Raw genomic sequence first — 27,826 nt, forward strand, 5'->3', positions numbered from 1 at the left:
GGACAGTGATAGCAATTATCATCATTGCTTGTTTCTTAATCTGATAAAAACCTTCTTCTACTTGATGAGAAAATGAGCAGGTCTAAACGAGGCTTAGATTTAAAAAATTTTTTCATGCTATATGCAAAAGTCTTTGTCCTTTAAGGCAACAGATTATAGTCCCCCCCCCCCCCCCCCCCCACAGGCTGCTGTCATATTAACATTAGCTTGGAGCTCCAGAATGGACAAGAAAAAACGACGAGAATGGCTCGAGCAGGGCATTGCTCACGGGGCGGTCGCTCGTGCCAGGCGGTGGCACGTGCTCGGGCCCGCTAAATGCTACTTGTAGCTTTAATATTGCATTATTCTTTGTCACGTTTTATTTTTATAAGAACAGGTCCAAGTTTCAGCACGAAAAAGTCAAACCATTCCCTTCACTGAATGCTTGTTCCTTTTGTGTCCAAAACGTGAGCTGAGCTTGGAGTCTGTGAAGCTGCTTTGTACTGATCTATTGCAATCAGAGCAGGCGGATAAAGACAATGGGGGAAAAAGCAGATCACCAAGTACCTTATGAATAGTCTGTTTGTGGCTCTTCTCCTTTTTTTCCTCCTCTTTCCGAGCTTGTACACCTGCCATGCGCCGATCCTCGTCCTGAAAAGGATAGATGGTGCAATCAGAGTGTTGCTCCATTGAGGAGTTCTGAATTATTCAGAAGAGAGCGAGGGGGGCACAAAGGGTGGTGTCTGGAAGAGAAGAGTCTTTTCTGCATCAGGCGGCAACCGCTGCGGAGGCTGAGACCGTCTCCCATCAACCAACTGCATCACTGGATAATCTGTCTGATTTTAGTATCAGATAAACTGAGCCCAGCTGTTGTGGAAAGCCAAAACTCCCAGAATGCAGTGCTGCCAACACAATCTGAGAGTGCAGCCTAACGACAGAGGGATATTCAAATGTCTGTGACGAGCTAGCATTGCTTCAGATTTACCAAAAGAAGCACAACTGAGTCACTGCCATGATGGAGATCGTCCCAGCTTGCTCAGACACAAAGTCGAAAAGCGACTTATTTCTAAAAGTGCTTTTCTTCTGTACTTATAAAGAGGGAGTGTGGTACACACCAGCAAAATACGTTAATATTTTACAAGTTTATATTTAAAGTTGAGAGAATCAAATGGGTCTTTAACTGAAGGCTGATTTAAAACAGATTCTTTTCAAAACAGTAGCTGCCTGTTTTAAGAATTTACCGCATTTTCACTTTAATTCTCTGTCTTTATGTGAGGCGATGCAATATAGGAAGCCTTAAAACAGGATTTATTTCAGTGTGTAAAGTATTTGGAATGTCATTCTCAGCACTGAGACTAAAAGTCAATACGTCATCTGAGATTTTAATACCGTAGAAAAATGTGAGTTATTTCTAACAAGTAAGAGAAAAGGTCATTTAGATCATGGCTAACGGGCAAAATGAACACCCTAAAGCAACAGCGTTATTTCTGCAAAGCCAGACTAAATTTGACTGAAAAAGGATTTAAAGACCCAAGTAATCCTGAATCCTGAACACAGTCCCCCTAAATGTCAAGTAAAAACATAAAAATAGTTGATATAGTGGTAGAATGAGTTTTTTGCGTGTGTTTCAGGGTTCAGTGTTTCTTTTTTTTTTTCAGTTATGTTTTGAGGGCAAGGTGTGTGGTGCTCGTGGATTCCTCCTGAGTACAAGCTCAGACCTGGGCGCTTCTTGCTTGCCGGCTTCTGAAAGCATACCGATATTTTACTGTGGTGCATTGCTGGCACACAGCAGACTTGCAGGGACGTTGTGTATGAGAGTAAATACTGTTTGAGAGTTGTCCATGGTAAGAGGATACGCACGTTTTGTTGTTGCTGATGGGAAGTGCAGAATGTGCTAGTCTAATCTACAAAAAAAGACTGCTTGTTTTAGATTAGACTTCAATCATGATTATCCCTGCTGGATGAATTAGTCCGCTATCTCTTGTAGTCACATTTAGATTTGTCTTACTGTGACGCGCTTCATGTCCAGCTGTCTCAGATGAAGCACACAGCGCAGGACAGCCTGCTTGTACCATGTCTCCAGGGCTACAGGATTCCCATCCAGGGTGAGCTCAGAAAGGGAGTGAGACCTTCCAAGGCAGGCTAGCTGATCAAATCTGGAACAAAAGCAGAGTTTTGGGCATTTTAGGAAAAGTTTGACTCAGTTAAAAGTACCGTGTTGACATTAATGTATGGGCAAAAAGCTAATTTTTGAAAGTAACATTAATGAAGAATTTTCCTTTAAGAATTTGTCTTGACTGTGAGTTAATGTCCGACATTTGTTTTGATGCTGCAGTGAGTTAAATGATAAACTAGAGCAGGTACAGCCAGCAGTAAAGATGGAGAAAAAAACTGTCCTCCATGATCCTCTTCTGCCCTTCATCTCTACATTCTCTTTGTACATCTCAGCTCTATAGATGCCAGAGCTCTGTTACTCTGCTCCCAAACTGTGGAACGCTCAGTTATTCCCCCTGATATTCGCTACACCGCTTCTCTCCCTCTCTGGTCTTTGTTCCTTTTCTTCTGGGATAAGTGAGATTTTTTTTGTTTGTTTGTCTTCTTGCAGTAAATACAGAACTTGAGTTCAACTGAAGCTGGTTGCATTCCTAATGTTTTCTCAAAAAAACAAATCCCATGATGAAAGGAGCTGCACTAGAACAAGAACATTGCTTACCAGACGGTAAAGGTCAAATAAGAGGCAACTCACTCACAGTTCTGCTTTGTTCCTGTATAAAAAGGTGTCCACCTTTATTTAAGGACGTTTTTATTAGAAATGTTTTATAAATGACATGGAAAACTAATATCGAATATGACATTTAGGATAGAAGATTGCTGGTCACACCAAACAGATGAAGGTGCTTTTCTGCAAATCTACCTAGCAACAAGATCACTGCTGAAATAATCAGAATGACATTTGAAATATTTCTAAGAACTTAAAAACTTAAAACAAATACAAGTAAAATAGATTCATTGTGTTGATGTTGTTTTATATATATTATATATATATATATATATATATATATATATATATATATATATATATATATATATATATATATATTATATAAAACAACATCAACACAATGAATCTATTTGAATCTATATATATATATACATTGTGTTTCATTGAGGAAATAACAAATTAATGATAGTTTTAACTCTATAAAGTTTAGAAGAAGTGAAGTCAGACAGATTATGTTGCCCTAAAGGGTTTTGAACCTGTGTTGTTGCCTCAGATCCTGAATTAAATAGACATTTCAGTGGCAAAGCTGGCACAAAATGTCAGATCAAATCTGTCACAAACGAGGTGATCATAGAAAAGAAGATTGTCCCACATTGGCTCCCTTACAAAAGGTTTATTCCATGGTAATAAATATGTTTAGTCAAAACAGAGATACAAAAACTAAACCAATTCAGTAAAAAGTATTAACATAAGGGGGATATTTAAACTAAAGCATGTGTGCGATGCTAATAAGTATATTTTTTTCAAAGGCTTATGTTGTTTTTTTTAATTCCTCTTCTCAAAATGCTGCTATTAATTATTTTAGATAGATCCATGTCAACGTCTTAAAAATTGTCTTTTTTTGCTGCCCAAGTTGCCCAATGTGTGTAGACATGAGAGTTTGCCGTCTTTGCCTGTTATGCCAGAAGCTGCAGAGGTAGAGCTGGGAGTGTGGCACTGTCCGGCCACCATTACCGTCCCTGCCCTGTGGGAAGGAGGGAGTTAAGCAATCTTACCTGATGATGTTGTTGCAGCTGAGAAAGAGACGCTGCAAGCAGGGCAGGCAGTCCAGCTCAGTCTACAAAGAGAAAAGGGCAGAGGCAAAACAGACAGATGGATGGACGCAGAGACGGGGAGATGCTCTGGCAAGGGGCACTGCATCGTCACAGCTCTGTATCCTTCTCCATTCCCTCAGTCACCTTGCAGCTCTCTGCTCCTGCATTCAGCATCTCCATCCTCTCTGCGCATGCACACACTCGCATAAAGCATGCTGCCCCGTCTGCACATGGGGAGGAGGGGCAGTGCAGAGAGAGAATATGAGAGGGCTTGAAGAGAGGAAAGTGTGCTGCGCTAATGCAGTGATCTTCTGCTGCAGGATGCTAACTTGATATGCTAACGAAAACAGACTATGAGCATCACAAGCAGCGGGCTGCCACACTACTGCACTTCCTCATACCAGAACAGCAGCTGGGGGGGGGGGGGGGGGTCCTCTTAAAACTGACTGGATGGGTGCTAATTTGACCAACAGGCTGGCCATTTTTTTCTTTCAAAAATCAATGTGGACTTTAGTAAAGGGTGGGGTGAAGAGCAGCAGCTGGTCAGCTGAACGAGCAGGGACAAAGGCAATGTCATCGCCACGACGACTAATCACATTTCAGCGTGGGGGTATCTTATGTTCAGTTGCATCAAAATCTGGCTTGTGTGCACAGCAAGTGCTGCACACGCTGGAAGCAGAGAGGACATTCCCAGTAGCATTCTGAATGAGCTGTGTCAGCACCCACACCCCAGAAAGCAGCAGCCAACGCCTCACATCCTCCTTCATCTTTGTTACCACTGACTGTTTAAACCAGCCTGACTTTTTAGCTCCTCTGCAGAGCATGCAACAATGAAGCTGAGTCACTGAACTTTGAAAATCTACTGGGATTTCATGAATTAAAAAATATACGGTACCATAAAAGTTTTGTGCCACCAATTTGGCCGCAGCAGTTGGATACAAGAATTAAAATCCAAAACACACAAAGAAAAGGGAATTATGCCATTTAAATTCAATTGGGAGAGCTATTTACACATGAATTTTCTACCCCTTAAACTAAAGTCCCTGCATGATGCTACAGTATGTGTTTGATCAGTTCTAATCACAAAACGTCTAAGCTTCAGGTATGTTTGCTCAGGTGTAACACACAAACAGGAGCAGTCTATAGCTTATACACCAATAACGGGTAAGGTCCACATGCCATTTAGAGAAGTTATTAAGATCCTGGAGGCAGGGATGATATAGATCCGTATTATTAACTGTACAAGAGAACTGGACCAAGTGAGTGTGACATCACCCATGGAAAGCTTTTGGCTCCAATGAAATGAAGTCAACTCAGTTGCTATAATTTTGATACACGGACGCCACCATGTTGGAGCCAGATAACATCACTAAGCAGTGCTTGATCCAAGTCCAAGTATGCGTTTTTAATGCTAACCACTCTCGCCAACCAGGAGTGACCTCATTGGAAGTCCACACACCTACCACTTTAATAGTGGGCTTTGGAGAATGTGGCAATCGTTTTGATCGTTGGACGGTCTCCACACACCTTTGAGGCATCAGGTTGGTCAGTTTATAACGAATAACTTGCACTACAGAAAAAAAAAGAAGAAATAAAGGGGGATTATTGAGAACATGTTAAAAAAAAAAGGTATGACAATATTAGCTGTTTATTTCTCAGTGCAAGTCTATGGGATTTGGGCCTTTTTGGGAACAGCGGGTACTTCCTGTTTGGAACACCAGGGCGGAGGGGTCACTCAGTCCAGTTTTCTTTTGCAGTCAATAGTCCATATACATAATCTGCATAATAACAGTACGTTGATGAAAGCTGCAGATCAGAGGGTTCAGTTGGTCTGTTCCTGGGTTATAATCCCTATAGTCAGTGAGCCATTTGACAAAACTTTCAATTTTACATTGCATGCAAGTGGAGCATAAAATTTTGATTTAATCGTCTGGAAAACATGAGCATAAATAAAATCCACTTTGAGCATTTTTTTTTTATTAAACCAAGGATGAATTTTCCGTTACTTTAACTAAAATAATGCATATTAAGCAGAATTCAGTATAAAATTTAAATAAGAGATTAGCAATAATACTTAAATGTTCAATTATAAAAAAAATTGAAATTGTTCTAAGTGGCTTTCTACTTGAAAACACTACAAAAGCAATGTTGCTTTAACCTGCAAGTCATACTTTTACTGTAAGCCAGCACTGACTGCCTTCCACTTCCAGCCCTGAATGGATACTAGTGAAGCACCAACCACTGCACACTTCCACAGACTAAATATAGCATCCCCGTCTCAGACAGAATGATGTCACCACTGAACCGATGAGCTGCATAACAATTGCCCACCAATGTGGCTCCTCTGTCAGGCAACCTGATCAATCAGAACCAATCAGCTGAGAGGATATATGAGGCTGCACACATCTGTGCTGCAGTGTGCGCGTGTATGTGTGTACATTCCTGTGGTTCAGCATTCACTCGTGTGTCCGCGCCTTCACCTCCTCATCCAGGCTCCACTCCTCTCTCTCCCTGACAGCTTGCGTGTCTCGATTTTTCACACTTAATCTAAGCGATGGCAGAGGCATTACTCCACGAGTGCAGAGAAACGATCTGTGTTGCATGTAACAACGCACAAGACAAAAGCGCATGGAAGCTGTTCCAGCACGCACGGAAACACGTGGACGATGATGAGTTTTCTGTGCGTCTGGGGTGTTGTTTTTTTTTTTTTGGTAGTTCTCTTCAAGTGTGAGAACAGAAAGAAAACAACTGGCTCTGCTGTTGTGTGCTGAAACTGCAGATCAGTTTTTCTGGTCTTACATCTCATACGTTACATCCAGACTGGAAATTGACTATTGTTGTAATATTGGGTTATATAAATAAAATTGAAATTATTCCTGTTATGTTGGATCACTTTTTTAAGTCTTTGACATGCCTTGAATTTCTTAATCTCTATAAATACTACTGATTACAACTTCTGACTAATATGGATGTAATGTATAATATGTGTATCCCTTTCGAGGATGAGTCGCATGGTTAACTTGGCAATATTTCTTGCCGGATGCCCTTCCTGACGCAACCCTCTCAATTTATCCGGGCTTGGGACCGGCACAGAGGCAGAGAAGGGAATAGGGAGCAGCCCGGATGCGAACCCTGGTTTCACGGACGGAAGGCGCCACAAACCAGCACGAGCTAAACTGGCTCCGCACTTTTAGAAAATTACACTGTTAATTTTACCAAAAAGGAATTCACAGTGCAGAAGAGCTTTTTTTCCAAATGAATACAGCTCATTTGTTTCAAAGCACCATGCACACAGTTGTTAGCGCTCTTGCCTCACAGCAAGAAGGTCCCCGGTTCAAGTCCCAGTTGGGGGACCGGAAACAGAACACCAATGGGGGACCTTTCTGTGGGGAGTTTGCATATGTGGGTTTTCTCCTCTTGTCCAAAATCATGATAGCAATAGCTAAACAGCAAACTCGTGCTTTATAGGTTAATTGGTTCTTCTAAATTAACCCTCTGTGAATTGGTGTGTGATTGTAGCCCTGTCTGCCTTCACCCACCTGTGGCCGGGATAGGCTCCGACAGCCCCCCTGACCCCGAAAGGGAAAAATTGGGTTTAGAAGATGAATGAATCTCAGAATTCTGAGATTAAAGTCAGAATTTTTCATGCCTTTTTTTCCCTTCTCCATGGCCCTAATCCTTTTCCGTACATCTCTTATGAATTTGTTTTCTAAATATGTGTTTTTATGCTTAAAAAAAAAAAAAAGCAAAAACACTGGCTTTCAGGTTTGTTTGTTTTTTACAAAGCTGTAAATCTCTTCTTATGCAATTTTAAGTATAACTAACAAAACCAGCTTTTTTGTTGCATTGACTGCATGAATGATCCCAAATTCAAATCATTACGACTCCAGTTTGATCTGGACGGCAGACTTTCTGCTGCTTCCAAACATCCTGTTTTATCTGCCTTCCGCGTTACAAAAAGCAAAGGCTGGAACACCTGGATGTGGTTATTTACTCTGCGTCTCAGAAAACACTTGGCAGCAAAGACTGTTAATGACAGAGACAAGACAGACTGCTGGTGGGTTGCGTTTTCCCCTCTGCTGATTATCAAATAGAACTTTATATCTAATAATTAGGAGCTCAAAGCTTGCAGGCAGGAGACAGACAGAGATGGCTACAGCTTTCAGTAGGTCTGCATTTTTATTTTCAGCCCAAAGACCCAGATGAATGATTGGAGGGATTAGCATACAAACGAAATGTTGTTTTAGCACACCACGCTCATTTGAATAAATCAAGACTTTAGAGAATGGAATGTGCTTGTTAAGGAATACGTCCCCCCCCCCCCCCCCCCTGTGATGGCTGAGACGGAGCCGGAGGTTAGGAGGAAAATGTCGTGTCTCCAAGCGCAACACAGACAAGATACATTTCACCACAAGCTTTCGGAAAAACAATTCCTTCTGTGTTTTTGAATTCCTTCCTTTGTGACAATATAATTGCATCATTTGATCTGATCACAGAAAAAAAAAACAAAAAAAACAACAGAACCCAGGTCCAGAAGGAGTGTCACAAAAAAAGAAAACTCTTAAAACTGAACATTATTTTTGGCAGCAGGAGAGCTGTAAATACCTTGTGGAGTGTAGTTTGAACTTGAAATCTAAAGTGGTAATAAATATTGGAGCCTGTTTTTTGCATTTAAAGTTCCCCTCCATTCATCTTTGATCTATTGTAAAAGCACATTTTGATTATGGCAGTTTAAGCCTAAATCTTGTGTCATTATAGGACATAGTTTTTTGCAGAGCAGCAAAAGTTCATTAGAAATGTGCCTCAGAGTTGTGGGCGGGTCTGTTAGCGTCAAGCAACCCCACCCCCCTTCCCATTGCTGAAGGCTCTGTTTACTTGTTCTCCAACTAGTTTACAGCCCCTCATACCCCTATCCTAACAAATTTACTATGATTTAAAAAAAACTCAGTAATGTCATGTCTAGCATAAATTTCTTATTCAATTAACTTTAGGCAAAGGGCTTTTATATTGAAAAATGCATGAAAGTTGAAGAGAATCCAATTTAACCAATCTTCAAAACAACCAAGATTTCTCTCCTATTAATTAGATATTTTATCCAATTATGCAAAAAAAACATGGATTGGATCAATAGTGCCTTCTTTATACAGCAAGAAGCACGAAAAAAAAGCTTGGTAGCCTTCTTGAAAAGTGGATTTTGTGAAGAGGTTACAGACTTGTAGTTCTCTCTAAAGAATAAAGGTTTCTCACCACAGCAGAGATGCAGTTGCGCCTGAGGTTAAGTTCAGTCAGAGAGTTGAGGCCCTGGAGATTTTCCAACCTTGAGATGCAGTTTCCTGAGAGGTTCAGTACCTGTAGCTCATTCAGGTGAGAGATCTTTTCTATTCTGCAGATCTGATTGAAAGCATGTAGAAAAAAAGTCACATACCGTAAATAAAAGATGATGATGATGCTCTGTACCTCTGCAATCATCTCAAATAACATTTTTCAGTCATTTGCTGTCCATCAAGCCATGACTCCCATTTGAGTGTGAACATAACAAAAATGTAGCCAGGGGAACGGCAGCGGTGAAATCTTATCCTGTTTATTCCACCTGTGTGTCTGGGAGGTATTATTTGGGAGTGGCGGTGACATTTTACATATTTCAGAAGAATCGCTGGTAGCTGCAACAGAGAGAGGAACACTTCGCATGGGAGGCATAAGGGGGCAACAAGAGTTTAAGGGTTATGTCATAGAATAAAAGTCTTAGTGATTCTACAATGACACTTAAAACAGCCTTTTTAGCTCTATAGAGCAAACGTGTTCTAAGGCTGGTGCAGAATATCACTGAAACGATCAATGTATGTTTTGGAGCATGATAGTTCATGCACTTTGGACCAAAATCTTATTTTGTTGAAGTTTTTCTGGTCCTATTCTACCCCTGGACACAACAATTGAGGACTATAACTAGATTACTAGCATGACCGGAATTTTAATAAAACTAACATCGTCAAAGCATCGTTCATAAGTTAAAAGCTTACGTTTTTGATAATCTTATAACCTGCAAATATTGAAGCTTGTCAAGACTACCATCTGTAATTTTCAACAGTCAAATGAGTGATAGGAAAAAAACAGTTCTGTTGAAAATAAGAAATGTATAAACCCACTATTTCTTATATAGGGCAGAAGTCCTAAGGGCCAGATTGTTTTTGCTATTCTTACTGCACCATTGGGCAATAATTTCCTCCCTGCTGCCTGAAAACTTTAACATTTCAAACATAGGACCCGGTGAAAATTAATTTTGGGGAATCGTGAAAGTCACTTCCAAAATAATAATGATACAGTTTGGTGATTTTCACTGTTTCCCACAATATTGGGGGGGGGGGGATAAGTAAGCTTTTGTTCGAGTGATCTTTAGGAAAATTCACACACATGCTCCCAGCTTAAGTTTACAACCACAGCCAGAGTTTTGACCTTTGACCTCAGGAAGAGGCAATCATCTTGAATTTTATTTGGGAAAACAAAAATATACATTTATCCTTTAGCACTAGCTACAAATTTAAACTCCTCACATCATAACTCCTCAGGCATCACTGGGAATCTAGTTGTTGGTTATAAAGTTTTTGGTCTTTAAATGGCATTAGAGCAACAAGTGAGCGAAATTAACTTATCTTTTGCTCGCACTTTTCTTTTTTTATCTATGCACTTCATTTCTGTAATGAGTTTGATAAATCTGTGTGATTTTTTTTGTACTGACTACAATTAATGCTTGAAATACATCAAATTACATAAATTATTATTCAGTTGCTTTGCAACCACACAAAACGAGGTTTGAAGGTCAAGCTGCTGTGTGAAGGGACACCTGGTTTGCTGAGAACAATGGATTTTATCATCTGCTCCACAATTTATGTCTGAAGTTAAGCAAGACTGACGACGAAGGGATCATTTCAAACAGATCCAGAACAGTAGGAGTCTTTTCAATGATAAAATCCAAAGTTATACCAACAACAGCACCATTTTACAAGCTCTAGAAATACACAATGAAGGCACCGTTTATGATGGGGGGGGAAATGACTTTCATCACAATTAGAAAGTGGTCGCATAAAGAGCAGCCAACACCAGAAAGAGAGGAAGTCTGAGCAGAGCTATGGAGGAGCTCTCCAAGGACCAGAGTGGGCGGCATGCTGGCAAAACACCAATTTGACCGAGGGGAGCCTGTTCTCTCGCCTGCTTCCAGGAGCCTGAAGAAATTCTCATCAGGCATCATTTGAGCTTTAAAAAGTTTTACTATAAAAAGAGTCAAGCTTCAGCGGGGAGGCTGAGCGGGCTCCAACAGTAGATTTAAACATAAATGACTAAAAAGAACAATAATCGGAGACTGCTTGAAGCCAGAGCTGAAAGTGCAGCAACAGTTGAGCCCATTTGATAAATTAAGCTTGGGTCACTGGAGAAATGATCGTGGGAGTAAAGCCAAGACAAGAGCCTGTGAAAAATAAAGAAGTGCTGCAGTTTAAGAGAATCCCCACGTAATTTTGACTCCTTTTTGATATATCCACAGTAAAATACATCTTAGATTTCTATTCCTTTGTAGACCAGTGAGCTAAGAAAATGGGTTCAGTTTAAGCATGATCTGTGATGCCTCGTGTCCTGCAGTCATGTCCGTGTCTATAAAGCTACATTTCAAATGACGCTTGGGCAGGAAGGGAGAGCACAAACTACTGGTGCCAGTGGGAGTAGGACTCCGAAATACCCCAGTCCTGCATACTTTTTCCCCCTCTTCTGATTCAAATAACTGAGTCAATGTCGGGTCTTTACAGCACTGATGGGCTGCGTACTCGAGGACCAGGGTAGGAAAACACTGCTTTTACGTGTTGATTGGCACAGCTTAATGCATGCTGCGGGTCTAGAAACACTTAGATACCTGATTGTCGTGCAAATCCAGGACGTTTAGTCTGGACAGGTTTTCCAGGCAGCAAATTTTCTTGATTCTGAAAATAAAAAATATCATGAAATGTAGTGCATTTATAAACCACAACCAAGTATGTTGTCAATTTGGATTGTGTTTTTGCAAAAAAAAAAAAAAAAGGTTAAGACTAATAAGACTAATGTATTGAGAGTTATTATAAAGCTCTTGATCAGTTCCTGCACCATATATGACAGACTTGAACTTAATATTACATGTAAAGACTAATGCTTTTTTCATTTGGGACTTTTAACAAACCTGTTCCTCCCCAGCAAGAGGACTCTAAGAGATTGAAGAACTTCAATGCCAGACATATCAGAGATGTAATTGTCATAGAGGTTCAAAAAAACGAGATGCTGTAGATGTGACAGAGGCTGGATCCTTGAGATCAGGTTACACTGGAGGTTGAGAAACTGGACTTCGTTCATGTCATCCAGTTGAGGGAATATCTTCAGAAAGCGCCTATAGAGAGAAGGTGAGCAAAATAAAACTTTACATTTCTTTCCCATCTTCTGATTTCTTTTAATTATAAGTTAATGATAGAATATAGATTTGCGCTGAGTATGCTTCAAACTGCTGTTTCATGGTCATAACAACTGTTTACAAAAGAGAAGACTAGGCATTTACGTTGACTTTGCTGCCATCTGGTGGCCAACTTAAACATTTTCCAAATTCTTGATGCTTCAATTTTGCAGATATGTTGCACTTAGCTAAAACAAGTGATCAGTAAATTAACAAATACAATCCTTACCAGTTGAGGAATTACTAATAAAGCATAAAATACCTTTCTAAGTCAAGTTGGTGACAGCTTGTAACAGCAGGCAACTGGGTGAAAGAGAAACCAGCTACAGTGTTGTAATTACTTCCTGAAATAAATAATAATAAAATAAATGAGGGACAGAGGGACAGAAGGACAGAGGGACAGACAGACAGACATACACACAAGCATGTACTCAAGATTATTTTGTGTAATATTGGAATACAAATATTTAGACATTTACCAGATTGCTTGTGATTTTCTACAACAAGCTGGCAGCAAGTGGCCCCTTCACTGCAGGTCGGTCTCCTTGATTTCCTTCTAGCTGTATTTACTGCGTGTGGAACCAGGCCAGCACCTGCCAACAGTGCTGCACTCTGCTCAGACAAATCTGCTCTGTCCTCATTGGCAGCTCTGCTCCGGCTCCATGTCTGCAACCGGCTTCCTGCAGACAAAGCTGTACAGCAGGAAAGTCATCCATAAACCGTGAAACTCATATTTGAAGTGTGATGAAAAGCTGTGAGGAAAAATTGACCTACTTGGTGTAGAATTGTTCTTTTGCTTGATGTTCATGTTTGTTTTGTGAAAGATCTCGGTCTGTAAAAACAGGAAAACAAACTCAGAAATCAACAAGCTTGTAAACTGTGAATCAAGCGTCTGCAGAATTCTTGAGATTTCTGTATTTGTAAAAAGTATCAAATTATGTAGAAACTATGAGCATTTTTGGAAATTTCCACCAATTTCTGGTGTATTCAAGTTCATTCTACAAACTTGGATTTTAAGGAGAAGATTTTGGTTATATCATATTTTCAATCTAAAACCAACCATGGTATTTTGGACATTTCTTTTAGAGCATTAAGTATTCAGATTTATGTCTTTATCTGTGTTTACAGATGTCTTTGATTGACAGCTGGTGCTTTACATTAAACTAATAAAATAAATAAGAGTTTATCAAAGAAGGCTTGAGTCTGTCATTGTTTTATTACTAATAGGTGCCTTTAGTGCACCAAAACACCCAGACAACATTATGCGTTTATTATTGTGTTTTGTTTTGTTTTATTTATTCTCTGATAGTAACATAATGGTGGTCCCCTGAAAAAAAGAATTTCAGGAATGACAAAGCTCTTTTTCCTTTTTTAACATCTTTTGTTTGTGTTTTTAAGTTTTGTACGTGCACTCTTTGTTTGCTTTATCATCACTCACCACCGTCTTTGCTGGTTCTGGTGCGCGTGACTTGACAGTTGTGACGTGCAACCTGCACCTGTTGACCTAATAAAAATGAAAGAAGAAAATGACAGCAGGCAGATTTGCTTTTAAAGACCATTGTAGTTATAGACTTTAGATTTTATTTTTTAATTACCGCGAGAGTGAGAAAGCCCGATGCATCACACAAACTGTCGGCGACTTTATCAGAAACACACGCGGTCTTATCTGACTCCATTAGCCAAAGTTTGTCAAAGTAAAAAAAAATCTGTTTTCCTTTAAGTTATTTCCTTATTTAAAAAAAAAAACTAAATTTAAGGCGACAGAATCACATTTCTCAACACCAAAAACCAATATTTATCATGTTCCAAACGTTACAAACATTTGTCGAAGAGCTGCGTAAACTGTGTTACCATAGCAACCACTATGTTGGTTACGGCGACTTCCCCGTGTTACACAGACATCCCTCCGTAGAGAAACAAGACATTGTGTGTGTACTACTTTACACTTTTGTTGCTTTTGTTGTACTGTGTCGTAGTACAAGTAGTTTTACTTTTCCCAGCAAAATCCAGCAAAGTAGTGAGTAACAAAGCATTCAAGTGTCACAATACATCTTCACCTGAAGGACAAAACATATTTGAAGACTATGAAAAACAAAATTTTTCAAAGAAAATGTTTGTAAAGAATGTTTAAAATAGGCTATTTTTTTTATATTCTTAAATAGGCTATTTTATTTTTTTGTTTTTTTTTTATAAAATAAAATGAAAAAGATAAAATAAAAAACTTCCCTTAGATCTTCTATCCCTCTCCAACAGTCTCTTGAAACCCAAACTGGTTTTACTCTGAGGAGCAAATAATACCAACAATGGACACCCCTTTCCCCAGCAAAGGAGAAAAGAATTTACAATCACCCAAATCCACTTTGTTAGCCCATTAAACTTCCAACCAATAGGGGTCATCTTGAACACTTTCTCACTATGAGTTGGCCCACCTACAGCCCAAACCAACTCTCTTGCCTCTGAAACTACTTCAAGAGATGAACTCTTTAATAACTAGATAAACTATTTAACTGATTTGGTTTTTACTCATAACTTCAGTTTCTTTTTATTTATTTTTTAAACCTATAAACCTATTTCAGACAAGTTTTGAAATTCAGTGACGCAAGCAGAAACGGGGTCAGCAGGGACCCACAGGTTAATATTTAGGCCAACCATGTTTGCTAAGCACCATCAGTCTTGTTTGCATTGGGCATTTTACTGAGAAATAGTCCGAGGGTCAAGAGTACAGTTTGACAATCACGTTTCCCAAAAGACGACACCCATTTACATCGCGCTCTCACTTTTGTGGTACTAAAAAAGTACATGACATCTGCTGTCCAATGGCTTCCAGTCAATGGTTGGTATATTGACAATTTCCCAAGTATTTGATGTTAAGATAAACAAGATAGGCATAAATGAGGAAACCATCACTCAACGTTAAACCATAAAGTCAGAGAAAATTAGTAGACCTTGTCATCCAAAAGGCCTATTCATTTACAAAATTTGCCAGTTTCTTGTTATGGAAAAGAAAAAAATGGTAAAAACGCTTTTAATATGTACAACAAATCTCTCCAGAGAGTTGCTAGTGTCAAGCCATCACCTCACCAGCTGTCATCATGTAGCTGGTGTGCTAAGAGTTCATTTCCCACACAAACCACCACTGCCTTTTGTAGCAGTGGAACCTGCCTGATTGCATATTGACCTCACCTGCTCCCACACCTGGTTCCAATTAAGGGAGTGGTGAGAGTGACATCTAAAATTTAGCACTATGTGAGTTTAAACACACATTTAACTGTTGTGCTATCTTAGATGACCCCACCCTTACATTGACGTGTTCTCCCTACCATGACAAAGGTGGATAAAGGTGGAAAGATTTCATGTAATCCATGGACAAAAGTGAAGATTGCAAATCATTGAAGAAAAAAAGGTTCAGCGCACTGTCTAGTGGGTCTAGATGACCCATCTCCCAATGTTAACGTGCCTAGGATAGCACAAGGGATACATATAGGGCTGTTGGAAAAGTTATTCTGCAAATGGACATTTTAGCAGACTCACACTCCAACACAGTAGGTGGTGATATTGCACCCTGTCATTGTTATCTCAAGAAGAAGAAGAAGAAAAAGTAAAAAGACATTTTCGCACAATAAGAAAGCAAAGCTCCATCTAAAAGCTTTGTTCCATTAGTGGCTTTTGCCAGTGATTCATGTGTTTTAAATTAATTTAATTAAAAAAGATGCTCTATTAATTAGCCTGATTATTTTAAACACATTTAGCAACATTTTCAATTGTGAACTCAATTTATGTATTCATTTTTTATTATAAATGCCCATATTAATAAGTGAAGCCATTTATGTAATGTTTGCAACTTGAAATGAAATACATCTAGAAAAAAAAAAGTCATTTTGATGTGTTAAAATTGGTGGACATCACTTGTTAAAAATCCTTTATGGATTCATTTAAAGCATTACAGGTCGTTTCTACCACCTAAACGGTAATCTCTAATGCTTCTGAGTTTTTTGTCTTGGCATTAATATTTAAGAGGTGATCCTTATCTGCACTTTCAGAGCTCTTTGCTCTAAAGCTGCTGCAGCACCTATGAGCACCAAATGAATTCCACTGTGCATTTCCAGTCTATTTAATCTGGCAGTAATAAGCGGTTGTTGGGAAAAGACAAGTGCGCTCCATCAAAGGGACAGCCCACACACTGCCTGTCACCGTCTATTCATGAAGCACGAGCTGACACACATGATGGGAGGTGATCTTCAGCTGTTTGACTGACAGGATATGCTTGTAAGTCAAATTTAATCTCTGCAAGGTACAGATTTTTGACTTTTTTTTTCTTCTTTTATGTTTTTTTTTATTCCCCACTCTCTTCCAGTCCTTGAACAAGATCATTATCAAACAAACATTTTGTCATTACATAGTTTCAGTCACTTAACACTAAACTATAATTTGCTCAGACATTGAAAGAGCACCAAGAAGAATGAAACATTTTTTCTGCTCACAAACATGTGTTTTACCTCCTGCCACTTCTTCTTCTGTCTGTCACTTATTCAGTTTCATTTGTAAATGAATGGCAGACTGAAGAGAAAGTTTTTAACAAAAAGCACACAGAAAAGCAATAAAGGCAGTGCGGAAAAACTATTTAATCTCACTTGCACACAAAAATGAAAGGAAATGAAAATATTTGATTTGTTGTAAGAAATTGATGCTTTTTCTATTAGGTTATTTGGAAGTTTTTGGTTATTTAAAGACACTATTAGTTTTGTTATCTAACTTTAGAGACTGTTAGAATGTCTGAATGACTCATAGGTCAGAATAAAGTGGTTTATTAAACAGACAAACACATTTTTTTCTCAAAGGAGTCAAGTTAGTAGACTAAGTGAAAAATCAGCCAATTTAACAAGAAAGTTACAGGGAAAGCTCAGTTCGTCTATAAGGTCCATTTAAAGGATGACAGAAGCATTTTTCTCACCTGGAAGAGAATGAAAGGAGAACAGAGGCGCCTCTGGGGGTTTCTCTTATTATCTTCAGAACCACTGTTGTTTTATCACAATTTATTCGGGTCTCGTTTAGCCTTCCCTCTGCCACTTTGTTTATTAACTTTTTATTAACTTATTAACTATCACAAGTTCTGCTCCAATATGGTTTAAAAGGAACTTTTGTTGGACAAAATTTGGGAAACTTTTGTCCAACAAAATCTTCACCATGTGGAGTGAATTCTCCTGGTCTCTGGAATTGTGTTTGCTATTGTTGGTGTGAAAACATCAGTCCAAACGATCATGTTGTAGGGATTTTTGTCTAAAAAATTTAAAAACACCAAATTATGTTTACATATTATGTTTGGAGTCAGTGTCCAACTAAATGAATGTTTCCAATTCACACTAAAAACTCCATTCGTCAAAATAACCCAGGTTGGGTTGTTTTTAATCCAAATCCAAGGTTAAAAAGGGTCTTACTAATTACTACTAAAGGGTCTTACTAATTTTAACTAAATAAAAATTTGGTTAAAATTAAACCACGATAACCAAAAAAATTTGTATTGCTCTAAAAAGTAACTACAGTATATCCCAAAAATTGGGTAAAAGAAATAACCCAAGTATTTTAAGAGTGAAGTAAAAAGTAAAAAACATAGAGACTGACTCTACACTCTGTGTCATTTTTTATTTTATTTTTTTATTTACCCATAAGACTTTAAAAGTTTGGAAAGTAATTAATTTGTCTTTTGGGTTGAATAGTGCTATCTATTTTTATATAGTACTAACAAAAGTTTGCAGAAGATTCAAAAAAGGAAACAAAAGCAGTAACCTGAAGCTAATATGTTTCAGATTTATTGTGGTTATAATTTGGTGCAAAGCATTGAGTCCTCGCCAAGCTAAATGAGACAATTGGTCAGAAACTGTGGATTAAAAGTGATACTTGGTGAAAAAAAGGCAAAGAGAGGGCTTTCAAAATCTCTCCTTTTATGTCTTCAAATATTTCTATAAACATAAATAAACTTTAATTGTACAAATTCAAATGGACATTTTTGATTTCCAATGCCCCAAAGAGGATTCGCTCTTCAACAGCTGTTAAAGTCACATGGCTGAGGGATCACTGTGGGAAATCCTAATCAAATAAAGCAAAACAAAGTTGATTTATTGTATGTTTGCACTGTTCCCATTGCCCAAAGTGTACAGTTAATATTTATTCAAAAGGAAGGTCCTTAGAAATGTAATCAATCAGCCAAGTAACTGCATGTGATATGCAGCAAATATGTTTACTTTATCAAAGTACATGCAAATTGAAAAAGTCAAGTTTATTTGTCTGAATGGATTCAATTGATTTATTTATACTAGACTTATTTCAGTCTCCCACATTTTCTGTACTCTTTAAACAGAGGAAAAGGTCCAGATTTCTCCATAGCAAAGATGCTTATAATTCTCTCACATGATTTACATAACAGAAAAGTAAAAAAATAAAACAGTTTTTAATTAATTTTTTATAATTTGGTGTTTGATGTGTTTAATGCAAGCATTTTATTTTATTTTAAATTGAATAAAAAGGATGCAAGTACAGCCACAAGGCGTTTGACAAGGACTCATAGCGTACATTACAGTAGATTATCTAACAGTTCGTTAATTTAAGAAATCAAATAAATTGGTTTTGGAAAATGTGCTTTTAGAAAACACTTCGAGTCTAAAAAGTGTTCAAATGTTGTTGATTTACATAATTTTATAATTCAGAGGAAAACATAACATTTCTGTTTAAAAACACCCTTTTCATCTTATTAAAGAGGGGCAAAACTGTATTTCCTGTTGGAAAATGCCAAACACTGTCAGAGCAGAGTTTTTAATTCCAGCCACAGCCAGGAAAAAAGCCCAGTAAAGCCCCACAGACCGTCCATTAAATAGGCTATCTCAGAGGGAGCACAAGAAATGAAAAAGATGAGAATGAGGAACAAATAAGAGGTCTGATTTAGAGTTCCCTTCTCTAGAGATTTGGAAAGTGAAAACTGGAGGAGATTGTAATTATAGTAAAATTGAAAAAGATAGGTGAAAATTAAAAAGAAAAGAAAAAACCCACATGCATGAGCAAAAACCAGACTAAAACAGAAGTGTAACAGATGTTCTAGTCTCCCATAGAGGCCATGAAAATCGAATCTGTTGCAGATATGGCATGGAGAACAGCCTGTCCTCTACATGTTCCCACTTTTTGGCTTTTAGGCTGTCCTGAACTTCACACTCAGGAGATGACACTTAAAGGTATGGCTGTGGACAGATGAAGAGCCAACACTACAGCAACCAAGGAAAGAGGAAGCGCTCAAGATTATTAGAAAAGGAGTACGAATGGTGCCATGGTGACAAAACCACCTCAGTTCCTCTTTGTACATTGCAAACTATTTCGTAGTTATATAGTATAACGTTTTAAACCGTCTTTTTAGATATTTCAATATATTTGACCTGCTTTTAAGTTGTTTTAGCTTATCTTTCCCGTTTCCTACAAAAGGTTTTTTTTCCAAAACTGACAATTGTGAATTTTTGTTTCAATAAGGGCTTTAGAAATAAATAATAATAATAATTATTAAAATGAGTCTAAATCTTTTCGCGCCATAGTCTTGACAATATGAAAACATGATTTAAAACTCCAAAAACCTGGTTCAATTTTAAAGATGTTATGTTAAAGTTCAATAAATGCTGACATGTTAGATGGCATTCATTGTCATTATTTTGGAAACCAAAACTTAGATTTATGTTCTCTGAGAATAAAGTTTTAGATTTTCTAAGGATTTATTGAGATGGACAAAGTTTTACTGAGATTGTTGTCTAATTTTGTTCTAAAATGAGTCATTTCCGTGTATTACAACGGTTATTGTGCAATTTAGAACATAAAAACTCAAAAAATATCAACCATTTGCCAAGAACTAGTAAAAAAATATAATAATTGGGCTGCATAACATTCAATTTGAAGTAATTCTATAGCTTTTCACTCCTATTTAAAACTTTGAACTCCTTTTCTCTAGATTTCTTATATGTTTTTTGTTGAGTTACTTACTGAGTGAACCGATAGCCTAATTTTAATACTTTTTAGTTTGTTTTTTTTATTCTTATGAATAATGTTCTTCTAATACATTTTAGGCTACCTCTTTTTGCAGTTTCCCAGTTGTTTGTATGGTAATTTTGTTGGTTTGGAAAACCTCTTAAAATTTGCATATTAATTAATCAAAGTAGGATGATTCAGTTTTGTGCTAGAAAGCTTTTTGAATGAATTTGTAGACTTTCTCTCAGAGGCTAAGTGAGCAAAAAAGAAAATATAATAATCATCAGAGAATCTGCTGCGGGCAGTAACTCCTTTACTCCCCTGTCTTCTGTCCCCATGTTGCATGGCATGTGGTGCAGAAAATGAGTCAGACTGCTCACCAGCTGCGAGTTCTCTTGCCAGCGGGGAGGAGTCAAGATATTCTGTGGACCGTCACTTGGCAAGAATAATTTGACACTCAAAAAACAGATACATTAAAGTAAAAACAAACGTGCGCTGCTGAATCTGAATCACTCCTGGCGAGGTTAAGGTTTGAGAGGTTCACTGTCCCTCGGAAATTTTAGAATCTTGGCCATCGCCGAGTTGAAAAAGTATTTTTTAAAACATACAATAATTGGGTTGAAACTAACTTTATTGGCATCAAATCAAACTTTTAGACTAAAATGGAGTCTTGTCAACTTTTTAAATGTCTAAAATCAATTATATAAAAGTAAAAAAATTATTTTTTTAGCGTGCCATCAGAAACTGGAAACCCTTTATCCAATTAACGGCGCGTGTGAAGGGATCACCCACAGGAAAGCAATTTCCCAATTAGGGAAAACACGTGCGTTTGCTTCCCTACTTAGACACGAGCAAATGTTGCGTTCGGGTCTTTACGGAAACGCATCGGGAGTGAAAGTCGAAAACCTGAAGAAGACAAAGAAAAAAAATGCAGGCTTTGGTGAACGCCTTCATGCGCTGCCTCTTCTTCCTCTTGCCCCCTTCTTGGCTTTGTGTTAGCTTCTGCTGGTGGGTTGGGAATGATTGCGAGGAGACGCTGCCGCGGTCCAATCCCAGAGCTCGTTTCAAAAGCAGAAAGCCTCTTACATATGAGGAAGTAGCAGCGGCGGTGCACGCACACGGAGGCTGTAGCCCCTCGGTGACTCCGGCTGCAGGCTGCGTCTCGCTGGCTGCTACAAGCCCCGCTGCTCCTCAGGGCCCTCCGCCGGGTCGGAATTGGATCGGGGGTCTCTGGCGAGCCGTGGAGCGCATCCTGGGAGCCCCCTGGATTTTTCTACGCCATCGCTGGTGCCCGAAGACGCGTCGAGCGGCTGTGAGCACCCCGTATCCTGCCCGTGACTTCAGCTCCAGACCGATTAGGAGCTTCCAGGGAGGCGCTGCTGCTGACGCCGAGGACTGGAAGGGGCCAGGTGGAACCACCTTGACTCGCGCCAGGACCATGATGAGTGGGTCCGTGGAGATGCCCGGGCTGAGCCCAGCGGAGTGCGCCTCGGATTCGGAGCAGGGCGTCGATGAGGTCATCACCGTGGACCAACACTCGCAGGAGATGGGGACGGTGACGATCACGGTGGCCATCCAGGCGGCGGAAGACGAGGAGCCGGAGGAGGTGTCCTCCAACAACCTGGACTTCCTCGGAGCCAGCTGCAGCGAGGACGAATACGGAAGACACGACAAGTCCAGGTAGGGGAGTTCGCTGCCTCCTCATCCGTTTGCTCGAGTCAGAGGCGCGACTGGATGAAGGAATGCGCGTAAACACGCAGGAACAACCTTCTTCTGCGTGGAAATCTGAACACATTTGTTTGTAAAAGTTGTCGGTGGTATACATGCGTTTATTGTGAATCTATTCCCTGCTGCTAAACATGATCAGATTAGGTTTAGAGTTGATATTTGTGAGGTGATCGTCAGTTAATGAAAGAGAGACTAAACACTCCGGCAGGTGTAGTATAATGATTTAAAAAAAACACCACCATGCTTTGCTTTAGGATGACAGCAGCTTCTTGGCTGCCAAGGGTTGCGTGGAAGGATGTTTTGGCTGTTAAAAGCACCTGTGAGAGCCGTACAACCAGACACCTGAGCTGCTCTAAGGACGCCACCTTCTCTCTAATCTAATTCCCCTGCGTCATGGCCTGCTATTTTTATCCTCCAGCCTCTGGCAGGTCTCTGCACGGACTGAGTGCGCAAACGGTGAGTCAGGGCCACAGGGGCCAAATAAATCCCTCCTCGTACTATAGTTTCTTTGGTCACACCTCCGTGCCACGAAATGCGTTGGTGGCACGTTTTTTTTCCACACCCTCTTAAAAGTTTGTGAACTGTCACCTGAACATTCCTGTAACATTCCTTTGGAGTCACAGCTCTTCATGTTGACTGGCCCTTTAACCCCTGTTCGGTTTGCGCCACAATTACACGCGCGCGTCCGCTAACATCTGTGGGGTTTCGGGTGGAGCGCGCGTAAATGTGCGGTCAGCGGCGTGGAGAGCTGCTGTTGTCCGAGGATAGGGGAGGGTGGAGGTGATGAGTCATCCTGAAAATTTCAATCAGGCCTTGGCTCCTGTGTTCAGCGATGCTTCTTAGCCTGATGTCTTCCAGCTCCGGCCCTCATGCGTGCAGGATTATGTTTTGGTCAGCTGAGTCAGGTTGTTCTGGCTTTGAACCCCGGGGATTCACGGGTAAATCTAATGTGAGAGTGCCCCAGAGTGAATTAAGCTCCAGACCAGACTCTGAAGCAAGCAGATATGATGCAACATAGAAAACCTCTCCTTTTATGTACTGAATTTGCAACATTTTTCACTTCTAAACACAGCTTTTTTTTTTCTCCGTGAAAAAGTCTCAGCTAACCATGTTGTCTTCCCACACACAGTGGAGCGGGAACCAGCGGAGGGGAGTTGGAGGAGGAGAGCTGGCAGCCCCCGGATCCAGAGCTCATCCAGAAGCTGGTGGCTCAGATCGAGTACTATCTGTCGGATGAGAACCTGGAGCATGATGCCTTCCTGCTTAAACACGTCCGACGCAACAAACTCGGGTTTGTCAGCGTCAAGCTCCTCACATCGTTCAAAAAGGTAACCATGGCCGCAAATGATAACATGGTAGAAAGCACAAAGACTCTGCAGGAAATCACTGAAATAGCTGACTTGCCTGGACTAATTGCACACAGAGCCTTGGAGATAATGAGATAAAATATAGTGTGTACATACCACATGCTGAACACTGAAGCTCCATTTAAAACTTTTGAATCCCTGTCATATTTCTTGGCTGATAATTGGGAGTCCAGTTGAAATGTTCAAATATACAAATAAAGGCCGTTTGGGAAATTCATTTTTTTAAAGACCCACTTCAATAAAAAAGGTTTTTGGTGTTTTTAAACATGTTCGTGGGCGTTTTTCTCATTATGTAGGACATGTATAAAGAAATTAAGCTCAAAATGGCTTTTCTGAGCATTTCTATAAAAATCGTGAATCTGGAGCAAATCAAAAAATGCAGTTTGAAAAGGCTTGTAGTTGAGTACAAACTACAATTGACAGGCCATGAGCTCCCTGCTCCGTTACACTCTGACGTATCCACTTACAGACGAATAGATCCATTTAAATCTTCAATTTCCTCATTCGAGCTGGCATCTGAATCAAAACTGTACAGCTGGATTGCTCTGACTTTTGTTGCATCAGTAATGTTATGTGGGGATTTTGAGAGGCTGTAAGGTAGTGGGATGGGGAGCAAACAAAGGGGATGGTGGGAAACCGTAGAAACCGTCCTTAGTGGTGGAGTGGAGGACCTGTGTAGAACCTAATTCTGCAGGAGGTTGGAGTGAAGCTCGTGAGATGAGAGTAGCATTTTTTTGGAAGTCTGGTGTCAGGATGACTGTGCTCAATAATGTTCTCACTTTATTTCACAACAGCAGGTGACACTTTAGGCTCATGCATGCAGAGCTCTTGGCTCATTTAGTCGAATTTATTTATGCCACAATAACAAATCTGTCCAAACAGGCTGATAAGCAAATACAACAGGGTTTTTGGCTCTATTGAACCGCACGCAACAAAGTTTAAGCTTCATAAATGCACTTTAAAAGGCAAGCAATAGTCTTGAATGGTTGTATTCATGTTTGAGGTGGGATCCGTTTTAGCCTAATGGCTGTGCAATACCCCTATCAAAAGGTTTTGTGTTGCCATAGTGACAGAAGTGTTGTCTTGTTGCAGGTGAAACACCTGACTCGTGACTGGAGAACAACCGCTTATGCTCTGAAGCACTCAAAGATGCTTGAGCTGAACGAAGAGGGTCGCAAAGTGCGGCGCAAGTCCGCGGTGCCAGTCTTCGCCAGCGAGTCGCTGCCCAGCCGCATGCTGCTGCTGAGCGATCTGCAGAAGTGGCCTGATTTGGCCGTTCTAACTAAAGAGAATGGGAGCGGAGAAGGAGGAGCCACTCAGCAGGAGCAGCTGATGAAGCTGCTGCTCAAAGAATTTGGAACTTTTGGCGCCATCTCTTCTGTGAGAGTCCTGAAGCCTGGGAAAGACCTGCCGGCTGACCTGAAGAGGCTGAGCGGGCGCTACCCTCAGTTAGGCGCTGACGAGTGCGCCATTGTGGAGTTTGAGGAGGTGGAAGCCGCCGTAAAAGCCAACGATGCAGTAGGAAGTGAAGATGGAGGAAACAGCTCCCTGGGGTTAAAAGTGGTTCTGATTGGAACCAAGCCGCCTAAAAAGAAGGTGCCCAAAGAACGGCCCCGCGAGGAGGGAGGGATGCGCAAGAGTCGCTCTCTGAACAGCAGAGTCAGAGAGCTCCAGTATCACGGAGACGACTCCGCCTGCAGCTCTTCAGAAACGGAGAGCACCCCCACATCGCCCAGGCTGGCTAGAAAATCCCTTTCCTGCAACAAGCTCAGCCCCACCACAGCTGGCATCAACTTCCAGAACAATCACCTAAGTCCTGGTATGTCTCCACGCAACAGCCCCTGGTCGAGTCCTCGTGCCAGCCCGTGTCCTCAGCGCAAATCCCCCCACTCGCACAAGTCTCCCCTCGCCAGTGAGGGGAGGCTGAGCCCCGAGGCGGGGCGCCGCTGGGCAGACTACTCCTCAGACAGCAGCCTCACCCCTTCAGGGAGTCCGTGGGTTCAACGGCGCAAGCAGGTGGCGTCTCAGGAGAGCAGTCCAGTCGGCAGCCCGATGCTGGGGAGAAAGATCCAAAACGCAGACGGCCTGCCACCCGGAGTAATGAGGCTGCCGAGGGGTCCCGACGGCACCCGCGGCTTTCACAGCATCACTGTTGCTGAGAGAGGAAAGTCTGCCGCCACTCAGACTTGATACTTGATACGAGGCACATCCTTATGCATTTCCTGCCCCTTCCAGATCCATCAGAAACTTGGCCATGTTTGCCCCGCCCCCTCCCTCGAACATTTGAGACTGTGTAGATATATTTTTGTCAAGTGCGTTAGTTTTCAGTATTTGTTATATTTTTATACGGCATTTTGCGTTGCCATGGTAACATGAGGGATTTACCAATGGAAATCAGAGTGAATGTAAACGGACGTTTGAGAGAGGGCGCCACGGAAACGGACCGTGCTGCCTCCATTTCCTCGGGCTGTGTGCTGGTTCGGGTGAGCCTGACAGAATTCCACCTCGTCCACTTTGGTTTGAGCGTCCCATTTGATGTGCAAACCCCCTCCCCCTGCAACATTGTCTGGATTTTAAATGTGCAAGTGGCACAGGCACATGGGTTTGATAGAGATATCACCATATGCCTTCTCGTGTGTTAGTCTAATGTGAATTTCACTCTAGGATATTTTGAATTGAAGCCATTTTTGCCATAAAGGTTGAATTTTTGTTGCGTTTTTTTATTCTAAGTTCATTTTCTGTATGCTTTGGCACTTGCTACAGGCAGGTAGCTGCTTTATTTATATTTTTTAAGCTGTGTTTTCTTTTCGTTTTTGCTTTGACATGCTCACATTGAGGTTTGAGGAAAGTTGAGGTCTGGCAGAATCGATGCACATGTGTTTATTGCCTTTACATCTGAGCTGGGGCATTTGTACATTGAAACTCCTATTGTACAAATAAATCACTGAAATTGCCGTCAGTTTGATTTCTGTCTTTACTACGTGTTTTTGTCTCAAATGTCTTAAGCAGCAGGATTAAGCTGGATATCGTTATTGTGCCAAGATGGTTAAAGAGATCCCGGATTTTCAAGACTGACTTGGCACACGATATTTGAAAATCAGTTTATAGGTGTTGGAAAAACCTAGAGGGTATACTTTGTCAAAATTGTTCTGTAGTTCATTTTGTTCAGAGGGAAATATTTTCCCACTTCTTGCTTTTAAAGCATCCAGGAGTCAATCTTTTTCCAGCTTTCTGTGTGAAATACAGGGACGATGTTTGCCCATCCTGATTCGTAGCCACTCTGAATTGCTTTCTCAATGCCTTTCAGTGATGTTGCACTTCAGATAGCTGTATTTTACTGTTATTATTTTCAAGAGCTGCCCGGGGATTGAACTGCCATCTTGCTGTAAAGAACCATTTTTTTTTTTTCTGTCTGCGCAGGACTTTGTTTTTCCCACAGTCTGGGTCTGCTGCAGGCCTTCCCATAGCATGATCTGATTAGTAGGGGCTCAAAGGCTCTGGTATGTTTTCATTCACATGTGTGGAGATGTCATCAAGGTTCAAACTCTCCTGAAGCGCTGATTTTTCTTTTATTTAATATAAACGCAATGTTCCAAAGTTTTGTTTGTCCTCCATTTAAAGCTTTGTTTTCACTTTAGCATTGATTGGCCTTTTAATTGGTGAGAATTATTGCTTCATTGTGAAACAGTATTTTGCTCCAAAGGTTCAAGGATGGTAAGCACTGTTTATAGGCACTACAATTTGCACAGTGTCCTCAGGTGGAACCAAGTTCTCCTTAGCAACCACGCAAATGTGAGTGTGTGTACACAGTGGGGGCTATGAGACTTTGAAATTCATGCGGTGGCAGCTTTGTGTTCATCCACAGCTTGTTGGACAAATCCGTTCCTGTAGGAGTGAACACAATGGGAGGACTCGATCTGTGCGGCTCGGCTGGATGCTGAGGGTCAGAGCCTGTGCTCCAAAATCCAAAGACGTGACAGGACTAAGTGGGAGTGCGCAAGAGGGAGATGAATAAACTTTTGTTCTCTTTTGCATGATTAGCAATTCAGAATGAGGAAATCGTGAGAGCATCAGTCTAAGAATAATGGCAGGAATAAGGACTGGTTTGGAACAGGATCACAAAATAAGGCCATTATTTTTGTGAAATTCTATATAATTACTATTTAAAGGTAGTTTCATGGTTACAGATAATAGTTCTATCATAAAGAGATGATTGCAGATCCAAATATTATAGCCATTACTTGTAATTGCACAGAGTACATAAATCTGAATAAAATAATTTAGGTTAGCCGTTTCCTTTTGGTTATTTTCTAGGATAATTTTCGAGATGTAGCAATTAGAGTACGTCTATTAAAGAAAGCGTAAGCGATTCTGTGGAGGGTGCTCAGCCACCACAGTGTGAACAAAGCACTGTTTACTGTAATGACTGCAGCCTATTATTTTACATGGCTTTAAAAGCATCACAACATACATTACTGTG

General features: G+C 40.4%; 2 protein-coding genes across 4 annotated transcripts in view; one reads left to right on the top strand and one right to left on the bottom strand.

The window, feature by feature from the left end:
- lrrc49 (leucine rich repeat containing 49) overlaps positions 1 to 20,767 on the bottom strand; it is an 80,198-nt gene extending 59,431 nt beyond the window's left edge. Inside the window, exons 1-11 of one of the 3 annotated variants that reach the window (XM_078944647.1) lie at positions 20,632 to 20,767; positions 13,695 to 13,760; positions 13,031 to 13,088; positions 12,736 to 12,948; positions 12,519 to 12,600; positions 11,993 to 12,196; positions 11,693 to 11,759; positions 9,043 to 9,186; positions 3,757 to 3,818; positions 1,988 to 2,135; positions 547 to 630 (exon numbers count right to left, since the gene is read on the bottom strand). In XM_078944647.1, the coding sequence (XP_078800773.1) occupies positions 547 to 630; positions 1,988 to 2,135; positions 3,757 to 3,818; positions 9,043 to 9,186; positions 11,693 to 11,759; positions 11,993 to 12,196; positions 12,519 to 12,600; positions 12,736 to 12,948; positions 13,031 to 13,064 (1,038 nt within the window). In that variant the 5' untranslated portion in view covers positions 13,065 to 13,088; positions 13,695 to 13,760; positions 20,632 to 20,767. Of the gene's footprint in view, positions 1 to 546; positions 631 to 1,987; positions 2,136 to 3,756; positions 3,819 to 9,042; positions 9,187 to 11,692; positions 11,760 to 11,992; positions 12,197 to 12,518; positions 12,601 to 12,735; positions 12,949 to 13,030; positions 13,089 to 13,694; positions 13,761 to 13,851; positions 14,581 to 15,337; positions 15,391 to 20,631 lie in introns of those variants that run through there. The other 2 variants (XM_078944648.1, XM_078944646.1) reach the window with 2 other exon arrangements.
- On the top strand, positions 20,754 to 26,300 carry larp6a (La ribonucleoprotein 6, translational regulator a). Its single transcript, XM_004067449.4, has 3 exons — positions 20,754 to 21,931; positions 23,109 to 23,307; positions 24,439 to 26,300. Exons 1-3 carry the CDS (start codon positions 21,180 to 21,182, stop codon positions 25,534 to 25,536), a joined length of 2,049 nt encoding a protein of 682 aa, XP_004067497.1. The 5' UTR covers positions 20,754 to 21,179; the 3' UTR covers positions 25,537 to 26,300.
- Positions 26,301 to 27,826: the final 1,526 nt, after the last annotated feature.

Source organism: Oryzias latipes, chromosome 3 (assembly GCF_053564925.1).
Source record: "Oryzias latipes strain Hd-rR chromosome 3, Olatipes_Hd-rR_3.1".
Taxonomy (NCBI): domain Eukaryota; kingdom Metazoa; phylum Chordata; class Actinopteri; order Beloniformes; family Adrianichthyidae; genus Oryzias; species Oryzias latipes.